Source organism: Carica papaya, chromosome 8, assembly GCF_054855325.1.
Source record: "Carica papaya isolate Zhongbai chromosome 8, ASM5485532v1, whole genome shotgun sequence".
Lineage (NCBI taxonomy): Eukaryota > Viridiplantae > Streptophyta > Magnoliopsida > Brassicales > Caricaceae > Carica > Carica papaya.
In genome coordinates, this window is record NC_142316.1 from 33020278 (window position 1) to 33032003 (window position 11726).

The window sequence follows — 11726 nt, forward strand, 5'->3', positions numbered from 1 at the left end:
GAAGAATTTTTTTCCAAAGAAATAAATATATTTATAGGGATACATCATGAGATGGGACTAACCTACAAAAACTGTAGTATGCTTTTGTGCACTTTCTAAACCTTCCACTATTGAAATTGACGAGTTAATGGAAAACAAAACCTAACTCTTTTTTATTATTATAAAAAAAAAAAAAAATTCAAATCCCAAAATTCCTTTCTCATTCTTGTCTTCCCTTGGAAGTCCTTCGAACCTTTTCTTTTCCAACACAAAGGCAACTCTGATTTTACTCCTTAAAAAACTCACTTCTTGTTTTCTAGTTTTGTAGATTTCTTCAGAGCAAGAGGGCGGCGGGACCATTTCCGCTGACATGGCGCACGGGGTCGCGCATTTGCTTGCCATTGGATGGTCGGCACCGTCGGTAAAATTCTGCTCGTTGGCTTTTGAGTTTCTTGACTTTGATTTGGGTATGATATATAAATTTTTGGAATAAAATCTTTAAAGTGCCCTTAAGTTTCCTATTTTTATCTTAATGGGTAGCATTTATTTTTAACTATAACATTGTATCAATTAAAAAAAAAAAAAAAAAGACATTTAGCTAGAGGTGTGATTATCCAAAAATATAAAAATAAAAAAGAATAATTAAATCTTAAAAAGCACTTCATGATCTTCGCTCAAAAAAAAAAAAAGAGTAGAAACTTCCCTCACCACACAACAACCGCAGCTCCTCTTCTTCTTCTTCTCTTATTACTCTTTCTGCTTTCATCAAACGTTATGGTGCCAAAGATCTCAAATATTTTTATGGCAACGTGTAATGTGGAAAGGACAGCGTTTTGTTACTATAAGATTCCCAACTTCAACCAAACGTTGATTGGACAACTTCAACATATTTTCTCACGTGTTATAAAATAGAGGAGTTATTTGATTACACTTCGCTCTTTGTTTGAAACTAGGTTTTAAGAGAAAACGAAGTGCCGGGAAGGAGAGAAAACTCCTAACGTGCACACTTAAATTGTGCAATTATTCAACCTGTGGAATGAAAATGAAATTAGAACATTTAAATTAATGAAGAATTTCTAAAACCAATTTGTAACCCAAAAATAAAAAAATTAAGAATAAAATATATGAAGTGTGGAACTTCAATTGAGTAAATTATCATTAATTTTATATACTCGTATAAATATTTTATTCTTTTGACTATATATGTTAATAAGTTATTGTTAAGTAGTCTAATGTGATTCTGATTTCCCCGGGGAAAAATCTATGGTTTCTCCTTCAAATGAAAACACATTGTTTTGAGCCGAAGGATCTTCTTTTTTGGATGATACTCTTTGTGCGCATCTCAAGTTGTTACCATCTGAGAATGGCAAAGCTTGGATAAGTTGATTTGGTCGAATTTCATGTGGGGCGGTTGAAGACTTGTATACATAAATCTATTGGTTCTATTACTGGCCTAATTTCTAATGGGTTATATAGCACGCAATATCTTGGAAGAGTTCTGATTTACAGAGAAAATGCACTTTAATTTTTTGGTTGGGTTTCATTGTTGATATTTAAAGTTCAGCCCAATATATATATATATATATATATATCTCGACTAATTTTAAAAGGATGAATATACTTTGAATTATTCTTCTATAATTGTCGTTTCAAAAGTAGAGTGTTTTTTTTTTTTTCAATGCATTTTGATTTGACTAAAAATCCACGTTTTCTTTCAGAAATACCCAAAAGAAAATTATTGTAGACCAATCAAAACTTAATAAAAACGAAGATATATGAAGCTCAACAATGAAAGGTCCTGTTACCTGTCTGATTACTCACCACTCCATATTTCATGCCAAACCCAGACACTTCGCGTCGTACCCCGGATTACCTGTCTGATTGCTCACAGTCACTGTCTCAGCTCTGCAGCCCAAAAAAACTCTTAACCGGGAAACCATGGTCGGAATCCTAAACACCATCCCCCAACCCACTGTTTTCCGGCAATTTTCACTTCGTAAGCCGCTGAAAACTCGCCTTCCTGTCAAGGTCACCTCAGAGTACTCGAAAACCCCCGTGGGTCCTGTCTCCACCTCCACCAAGGAGGATTCCAACCCAGCATTCACTGCTCCGCCCAACTTCAAGCCACCGCAGCCGAAGCGTTTCGCGGTCAGACCCGACAAGGTTTTGGACATCGTTGGTGCTTCTCTTTCCTTGATTTTCCGGTTGGGGACTGGCGTTTTTGTTTCTGGGTATTGAAATTACTCTTTAGCTTTCCTCTTTTCTTGATGGGTTTTTTGTTGTATTTGTTTGGTTACTGCGAAACTAATAGGGAAAAATGGGAGAAACTGCCGATGCTAGTAATTACTCTTTTCTACTGGGTTAGCTTCTCTTGGTTATATATACTTTTAACTATATTGGGCATGAAATTCTTCATTGCATTCTAGAGAATGGAAGCAGAATTTGTGTCGCTAAGTTAGGCATTTATTATATGCGGTTAAACAAATGATTTGGTTCGGCTTCATTGGTGTGATTTGGTTATTCAAAACTAGGTTTTATATGGTGGCAAGTTTAATTTGTTTATTGCAGGATTTTGCCTTAATATTTCTTTTAGGTTTGGTTTGCTAGCTCGAATTTGATCTTAACTGAGTTTGATTGCCAATTTAGTAATTTCATTTCTTTTGAGTTTAAAGTGGATTAAAGATTAGACCACGAATGGACTAAAATGGAGTAGGACATTGGTATCACCATTAAGTTGTATGATTTTAGTCAAAAAACAGAATTTGGGTGGAGTATATTCACATTAGCATAATATTATCATTCCTAGCCGCTGAAGAACAACTACTGACTAGGTAAAAAAATACTGTACTAAAATTGTGCACAAAATCAACTAGATACTCACTATTGTTATAGTAGTTGATTTCCTTTTTGGTAAATTACCATTTATTCTTAGCTTATTCCTTCACGTTGTTACCAGAGGAATAGATAGAAGGTTATCATAATTTTCATATTTGAACTACCTCCATTTTTACCTTAAGTTCCTTGGGTAGATTTCTAATATTCTAAATCAAGATTAGTCTAGCAATCAGATAAAGGAATAAGGTAGAAATTGATTGGAAATAGTGAAGCAAAAGAACGAAAATGTATAAGTAGCTTTAGGTTGTCTTAGGTTAAAGGAATAAGGTGGAAATTGAGTGGAAACTGAACAAAGAGGACACCAAATGTGTTACAAGGATTAGGCTTTATTATGTATTTACTCTGTGCTGTTGAGAACTTCTCAAACCATAGGCTTATATGAAAATGATTTCTTTTGAGCTTAAAAGTTGCGTTTACTAAAATATGAAATCACCCCGTTATTGTCTAGCTACAAGGAATCTATCTCCCAGGATAATAGATGCAAATCTCCTGTACTGGCTTATTGATATAATGCTTGCTATCTACCATGTCCCTAATATATCCCTTCGGAAGATGGATAATAGAGCGCTTACCCTCGGGCCTCTTTTCTTTGATTTACCTGCTGGGGGGGTCTTTAAGGTGGAATAGAAACCTTCAATATGGGGGTTCAAGTTTCTGAAATCGAGAGGTAAGAAAGGTTTGTTTTATATGAGAATATCCTTGTATCACTAAGAAGTGTCCCGTTCTATATATGTAATAAAAGATTTCCCCATTGAATGGAGAATGAACTATAGAAAACGGACCTCCTTCAAATCCTTAAGAGGGAGGGAGGCCTTTTCCTGATTAGTAGCATATTCACAAGTAGAGCAAAATGTGTATGGGAAATAAGCCTTTGAGTGAAGGAGAAGATTACTGTCAAACTGGATTAAAAAGTTTTGGCTCAATAATTATATCAGTCTGGTTTATAGACATTGTTGTAGAAATCAATACAAGTAACATACTGGCATAAGATCGTGTTGCTCTCTTCTAAGTGGTGAATGTTACAATATGGAACCTACCAGGTAAAACAAGGGCCTGCACGGAAGATTGGGTGCGATCAAAAATTGGAACAGAGATGGACTAACTGAAATAAAAAACAGATCAGAGTTGGTGTGCTGTCTTTACACTCTTAATAATAGATGCCTAGTATATGATGAATCTCATAAAATGCACAAATAGATAGAAAATTATGAGTCAACATTAGATTCTGTAAATCCTTATTTCAAAAAAAAAAAAAAAAAGTTCTGTAATCCAACTTCCATTGCATAGAAAATAACAAAAGCAAAACCGAGTGGTTACTGATGACAAAATTGAAATCCACCAAATTTAATTGGCACTAATTTTAGATATAAATGGGAGACTGTTCATATAGTATAGTTATATTCAGGTTAAGCAACAGATTTGTTAAACCTAATAATCTACAGGGAGAAAAACCACGTGGGAGTGGATCACAATCAACCTTAATATGGACAAATTTGAGATGAGATGTCGGACATTTATTGACATATTGCAAAAGCAGCAGACGCCATTTGTATTTGTACAAGAATTATCATGAGGAAGTAGAAGTTAGACAATATGAAAATTAGATAATAGACATTCATAAGGTTTCTAAGTAACATTTAATTTTTATTGTATTGATTGGCAGGTATTCTGCATCTCTTGTGTCAAAGGATGAGATTCCACCTGGCCAGTATGCTTTGGAATTTGCAGGTAGCAATCAAACTTGATTCTGCAGTGTAACTTGTCTCGTCCTAGATTTTGATGGCTGGCAGAACTGTAGGACCCAGTTGAACAAGTGGAATATGCTACACATTAATGCTCTGTTTATCTTCTTAACTCCAAAGAGATGTATTTGACTCACAATTTTGGAAAGTGTCTTACATGCCATTCTTGATGAACATGTATGACAGGTTTTACTGTAAAAGAGACCTCAAGGATAGGCCCTCGCCCCGAGAAACCTATTGAAATATATGAATTTGAAAGGTACTCTATCTGCCATAAATTTTACTTTATGCAAATTACAGTATTTCAGTTTTAACTGTTATGTAGCTTCACTTTTTTCTTCTTCTTTTATTCTCTATAGCTTTCCATATGCTCATTTGATGAAGAAGAGTTAACTCTATCTATTGCTTTTTTCTACATATTGGTTATCATGGACCACATTCAAACTTCAGCTGTCCATTCTGTCGGAAGGTAACATATCTGTATTTTACATCTTCATTGCATATACTTTTGAAGAGTATAATATGCAGCAAATCTTATTGGAAACAGCACCTAACACCAAATATATTCAGTGTCTTGTTGATATGGATGTACAAATCCTAGTACAGCTCTAGGATGTGATGTTGACTTGAAATGTGATCAAAGCAGACAATTGAGTGTGGCCAAGGATGATGATATCAGTCTTCATCCAAAAAGGCCTCTGCTGCCCCTGAGTTTTGGTTAGATGTTCTAGGTGTGTTGCCCAAGGTCCATAAGGATGACAGACCCTGAGTCCTATCAGTATAAGATAATAGATAATACTTTTTTTTTATTAACTTGAACTTTTGACTTGATTGGTCACAATCAGCATAGGTGGTATATTTCCTCACTAGCTGAGTTATATTTTTCATATATTCTTATGCTGTAGACTTGTGTGTTAAGGATGCAGGTAAGGGAAATTGTTTCTGTGTTGGACCTTGATGTTTTGTTCTATCCATGCCCAAGAAATGGTCCAAATTTTCGTCCAAAGGTTGCTCAGTTGGGTGGAAAACAGCAGTTCCCATACATGGTTAGATGCCCTCCTTTTAACTGTTTTCCTGCTTATATCCATACAATAAAAAGAATTGGGGTTTTTACTCTTTTCTTTCTGTACATCAAAGGAAAAAGAGTATAATCTCCAGTTCTGATGTTATGGGAACATCTAAAGTCACTTGTCTTAGCTTTCGAATTTGATAATGTACCAGATATTGCTGCTTAATGAGTAGTTACTGCATGATTGGCTATGTCCCCTTGTTATTTTATTTTCTAGAATATCTAGTTCTATATGCGACACCAAATCTTTAACTCAACATGCATGAGGAATGGCTTTTTATGGAATCGAAGTTTTACAAATTGGTCACTGGGTTGCAGGTTGATCCAAACACAGGAGTTGCAATGTATGAATCAGATGAAATAATCAAGTATCTGGTTGGGAAATACGGTTGGTGCTGTTACATTGACATACTTTGTACTGTTTACTCCCATGCACATGATTAGTTCCTCTCCCATGGGAACATTATATTTTAAAATCTAATTTTTGTTATTTACTTCTGCTTTCTTCTTAAAATTTAGAATTTCTGTTGCTTAATTGTTTTGCTGTTCAAGTGAATTGCTTGTTAATGTCTTTATAGATAATGCTTGGTGCTTTCTATTTATTTACCTGACAATTACCTCTCTTCCTTGAGAGATCTCAACGTTTTAATGTTTAAATTTTCCTTTTGGCTTTCTTTTAATTAGCTGCCTCTACAATATATGCTACAACATCCTAAACTTCTGCTCCATTTTGTTCCTATTGTCTAGGTGATGGAAATGTTCCTTTCATGCTGTCACTTGGTCTATTAACGGTTAGTTTTCGACTCTGGCTAATAATTCCTTAAACTCTGTAAACACTATGAAATTTTTGTTTGATGTGGTCTTTCTTCTTGACTTATACTGTAGACTTTGACTGAAGGCTTCGCTATGATAGGTCGCGTGGGGAGGGTGAGATGACTTTTGAACTTCTTATTTGGTTCTGCTGTTCAGGAAAGAGCTCACTAAATATCCATAGACTGTTCGTAGGCAATTGGAATTTTTGTTTGTTCAACTATTACTCTCACAGAAGAATATAAATACATCTTATGATCATAATTTACATCAGGGGAACAAATATTGACAATTGAATTTGCTCCTACCATGTTGTCTTTATGCAGGGGTCTTCTTACACTCCATCAAAATTGCCACCAAAGCCACTAGAAGTATGGGCATATGAGGTTAGCACTTGGCAGTAATATAAGTTAAACTTGAATGCATAATTAATCTTTCAGTTGCCTGTGGTAAACTGTAAAACTCTTGTTATCTATTCTATGCCTAGATTGTCTTGATAAAGTATCAGTATTTTCGTCTGTGATAAACATCTTTCTATTTTCTGCCTCAGGGTTCACCATTCTGCAAAGTAGCTCGTGAAGTACTTGTAGAGTTGGAGTTGCCACATATTGTTCGGAGGTACTGTCCTTTTAAGTAGCATTCTCTGTTTGCTTACCTCCCTTATCATGGAGATTTTCGTCTTGATTGAATTTGCAAACTTATTGTCAACTGATTTTTACATCTGCTCACCATTCTTTACCTCGACTTTGGTTTGCACTTTCCTTCTTCTCAAAGGGCTGCTAAAAATTGTTATCAATGTAACTAGCATGTTCTAAAGGGAAAGGTAAATTTCTTAGTTTACCATAGGCTACTTAATCCTGTTAATCTATAAATACCAGCTTGTGTCATTTTTCATGTGTTTAAAAACTCGGAAAGATAAGTATATTTCTATTATTGAACATGGCAACAAAACCAAAGATATAATTTTCAAATTCTGGCAGCTGTTCCCTTTTCTGTTTATAAATTTCAGCACGAGTCAGAATGTCTCTATAAATGATCTATACTTCAGCCTAATAGGTTTGCACGCGGGAGGTGTTAAAAATCTATAAATAATATATTGAACCATGTCCTTTCCACTTTACTTGTTAGAAAAATTAGTTTAATTTTATTATTTAACAAATCCAACATCAATCAAAGTCTGGGAAATCTTTCAGGGATAAATTCCAATAAACAATGAGTTACATTTGTGCAACCCAAACTCAACCCTCATAATTGACACTTATTGTGAAAGTTTGTCTGTTAAAGTGCCTGCCTGTGGACTCTATATCTGGGGAAAGAGGAAGTTTATTGGCTTAACAGACTTCCTAAATTGGGAACCTATATTGGTATAGAAAAAGTTATTTAATCTTATATCAGCTAGAATTGAGGGAGTCTCCTGACCTCCCCCACCCATCTAACCCTGCCCGAAGAGAGCCAACTGATTTCAAAGACAATTTTGACGAGACAATCTCTCACTTGATTTCAGCCTAAGCTTTGGCCATATCAAAGATGCCAATGTTTTTTTTTTTAAAGAAATATCAAACTTAATATATTCTTTTAGCAACGTGTACCTACAACTCTTCACATCCCATCAAGCTGAAAATTTCTTTTTTCAGCGAATCAGATCTGATTGGATTCACTAACACAGAAACTGCAGTATTATTTTTCAAAGAGAATATCACCAGTTGTATTCATTAAGATGGGAAGTTCAGTATCAGTTTTGATCGAAATATCTCCATCAATTATTTCTGGCAGCTTATTGATTTGTGGGTTTTATGTGTTTGTCTTTGTGCATGTAACATCTTAGCATGCATCTGTTGCCAAGACTACTTTCTAATAATTTCTCTCTACTTTCACTAGCTGTGCTCGTGGAAGCCCAAAACGGCAGATATTGTACCAGAAAGCTGGACATTTTCAGGTATTTCGATTTTTTTCTCCTATAAATTTACATGCTGTTGACTTGTAAGAAGAATATCGAAATTAATGGTCGAGAATTCTGGTTGACAGGTTCCATATTTAGAAGATCCAAATACTGGGATCCAAATGTTTGAAAGTGCAGAAATTATAGAATATTTAAAAGCAACTTATGCTGTGTAAATAACCAGAGATGTGAATAAAGTACTTTGGGTTTTTTTTGGGTTCTTCTGTGTATATATATATAGGTATCTAAATTCTTCTATTTTCGCTTGTAGGAAAATATTTATCCTCTTGAGAATATTGAGTACTCTAATAGATGTGTCCAATGTATCCCTTCTGATAATAAGATGAAGAGGTTCTTCAACATGTTGCCGATTGTATTTTTCCTTTTAGTATAGTTACCACCACTTCATTTTATTGTAAAAGAAAAAGTAATGATACGAGGAATATATTAAAAATAATTTTTTTAATTAATTAATAAAATAATATTATAATAATAGTAAGAATTGTCGAATTTATAGAGAATTAAAAATTAATTTTTTTTTCTTAATTAATAAATAAAAAATAAATAATAGAGAGATTTATATAATTCAATACGCAAAATATGAAATAAAGAATGAGTAAAATAATATTAAATAAATTTTTGACTGCAAATTAGAACTAAAACAATTATAAAAAGAATTTTTAATTGATGAAATAGTTATCTCCAGTAACATAATTAGTCATAAATGTAAATATTTGTTTTATCTAAAATATAATAAATCAATTATAATTGTCAGAAAACAATCGATCATTCCTTATTTCTAAACCACCCAAGAAACGTTTGTTAGTTGGTTCTCTATTATCAAGTAGTTTTTGGAATGTACACAGAATTTAACTTATTAATCGCCTGGAGAGTTAGAATGATTTGATTCAAGTTGTCGGATTCATCCGGGTGAACCGGTCAACAAGATTATTTACCTCTTTAATGCGGTACTGATTGCGTTTTAGTGTCGGAACCACTCAAACAATTATGAATTTAAAAGATTCGGCTAACTGTTTACTGACTCTATTCAAATGAATTTGAGACCACAAATATGTATAAGAATATATATTGAACAAATTCAATATCATAGATATATCGCTACAGTTTATCAAATCTCAACTAGAACAAGAAAGTGAGTTAGCCGCTCATGGTAGGCTTTTCAATAAAAAAAAGTTCTTTGAAGTTGAAAGAGAGAAGAGCTATGAAGAAGAAGAAGTGCAGCAGCAGGGTAATCTGCCTTGAGTAGCGTCCAGCCGAAGAGAAAATGCCCCACCAGCTTGGCAGCCGCTCCCTTTATAGAAAAAGAGCTAGGGTTTTCTTCTTTTTTTTCTTAATTTGTAATTTTTCATTGATTCTTGGCACATCCCTAACTTTTCAGATTGGTTCCCATGATTTTCTGTTCACAAATCCTAGCCCAAATAAGATATGTTTTTTATTTTAAGTGCGCGCCCTTTTTCTTTTTAAATTGACTGTTGCGCGCAACTCTTAGCCTTGCTCAAGGCTAAGTTGTCTGGAACAGGGCCCAAACCTTACTCAAGGCTCGTTTCTAGGCTGATGACTCGTTTCACAAACTCTTCCTCTTTTCTACGTCATTTTTTCTTTCTCTCTGACTTTGCTTCTTACCCTGCAATAAAATATAGAAATTAGTTCGGATTAAATAGTATACTATCAAGTTTAATAAATCAAAAGTGAATGATGTTATTTTTAGGCATTATCAAAAAAATAATGAGAGACATGTGTAAGTCATTGTTAATAAAAACTAGTAAAGAGTTTGCTACAAAGGCCCATGATAAAATCCAGTGCTCCAATTGACATCAAGCTGGGAGGCAGGGCCTGAGCTACTTTGTTGCTTGGGAGGCCATGCTTCAGCTCAAACCCAAGTTTCAAGTTCTTCTCGTAAGTTATGTGTATTTGTTCTTCCTAGATTGGTGTTCTTCCCCTCTCACTTAATTTCTTTTAGTTTTCCATGAGTTTTACTTGGAGTCTGTAAATGTTTGTATGTCTTTTTTCTTTTACTGGTTGACTCAACAATTGCCACTCAATAAAAGCACTTTCTGTGTTGCATATTTTATCATGTACTAAGAACAGATCTTTTTGCTTCTGTTAAACATTTTGAAGTGATGAACTGAGAATGTAAATTTCTAATATATGGTACTACCAATATTAGCCAACTGCCTCTAGAGAATTATATAAAGTTCTGCATATATATCATGATAAACTTATATATACTTTTTAAATTGGGTCATGCATAAGGTTGCTGATGAAATATTTTTTATGAACAATGGAAATTAGTCTTTGCAAAAAGGAAAACAGACATTAGGAAGCAAAAAATGAATTTTCAGCTTTTATTTTGAGTAGGAAGACATTTTGATGAGAATAACCCTTAAATGGCCCCAAAATCTCTATTTTGTGTGTGTGTGTGTGTGTGTGACAGATTTCTTTAGAAATTTAGCTCTCCTCCTTAAGAATATTTTCCATGATTATTCCTTCCAATAAGTGAGTTTGTGAACTACAATGATGGAAACTTACAGCTCTGATCCACCAGGGAAGCAGATTTGTTTGTTTAGTGGGATTATGGAGTAGAGCATTTTCTTTTAGACTTAGAAATTCTCACTAAGAACCTATTGTTGAAGCAGTTTTCTAGGCAGTAGGTACCTGACAAGTTTCAGTCCTAACGAACTGCAACTTTCTTCATGTTTTTTACGATTTAAATGGTCGATCGATCAATCTGTGTAGGTGATCCTTAGAAGCGAAAATCAAGCTGGCCTTGAGTCCATTCACTAGATAGAGATCTTATGCACCTAGAACTATGTTTTGAACCATTATATTAGTGCTGACCTTTCTGGATGCTCCGTGAGCAATATTTAACATACTATCAAAGTAGAAATCTTATTTTCTAATCATGAAATCTTCCACTATTTCCTGTTGTTTCCCCTGTTTGTTGCTTATTATCATGGTTTCCCAGATCCCTTATGCAAAACCCACTAATAATTTGTTTGTGCTCGTTCCTTGACTTGCCTTCAGAACATTAACTGGTTTATCCTGCTTCTAAGTGAGAGCATGTTAACACAGATAGCCGAGTTATTTCAGAGTTGCACGTTCTTAATAGAATCTACAATGCAGATACATTCTCATGTCGCCTCTCCATATCCATGTATGGATTACACAATTCCAGATTGATGCACTTAGTTTGATTATGAAATTAACTTCTTGTTCTTTTGATGGAAGAATGTGCTTAAGAAGCTGAAATGTATGCTTGTGGTCCTGGCAC

General features: G+C 34.3%; 1 protein-coding gene across 2 annotated transcripts; it reads left to right on the forward strand.

Annotated features, from left to right (window-relative positions):
• Nucleotides 1–375: 375 nt before the first annotated feature.
• LOC110822760 (Thioredoxin family protein) lies at nt 376–8796 on the forward strand. Of its 2 annotated transcripts, none has more exons than XM_088210144.1 (12): nt 376–400; nt 4538–4602; nt 4803–4875; nt 5067–5085; nt 5543–5662; nt 6004–6073; nt 6433–6476; nt 6571–6612; nt 6822–6881; nt 7046–7113; nt 8374–8431; nt 8521–8796. In XM_088210144.1, exons 5-12 carry the CDS (start codon nt 5660–5662, stop codon nt 8608–8610), a joined length of 435 nt encoding a protein of 144 aa, XP_088066270.1. In that variant the 5' UTR covers nt 376–400; nt 4538–4602; nt 4803–4875; nt 5067–5085; nt 5543–5659; the 3' UTR covers nt 8611–8796. The 2 variants fall into 2 exon arrangements, with proteins under 2 accessions (XP_088066270.1, XP_021908642.1); XM_022052950.2 differs by lacking the exon at nt 376–400 and adding an exon at nt 1737–2210.
• The last annotated feature ends 2930 nt before the right edge of the window (nt 8797–11726 follow it).

What these genes read in the sequence shown, in the direction of transcription:
- LOC110822760 (XM_022052950.2), top strand. Translation starts at nt 1,918, where the DNA reads ATGGTCGGAATCCTAAACACCATCCCCCAACCCACTGTTTTCCGGCAA. An exon ending in AACAGCAGTTCCCATACATG is followed by an intron (nt 5,663 to 6,003) that starts GTTAGATGCCCT and finishes ACTGGGTTGCAG; the next exon opens with GTTGATCCAAACACAGGAGT. An exon ending in TGTCACTTGGTCTATTAACG is followed by an intron (nt 6,477 to 6,570) that starts GTTAGTTTTCGA and finishes CTTATACTGTAG; the next exon opens with ACTTTGACTGAAGGCTTCGC.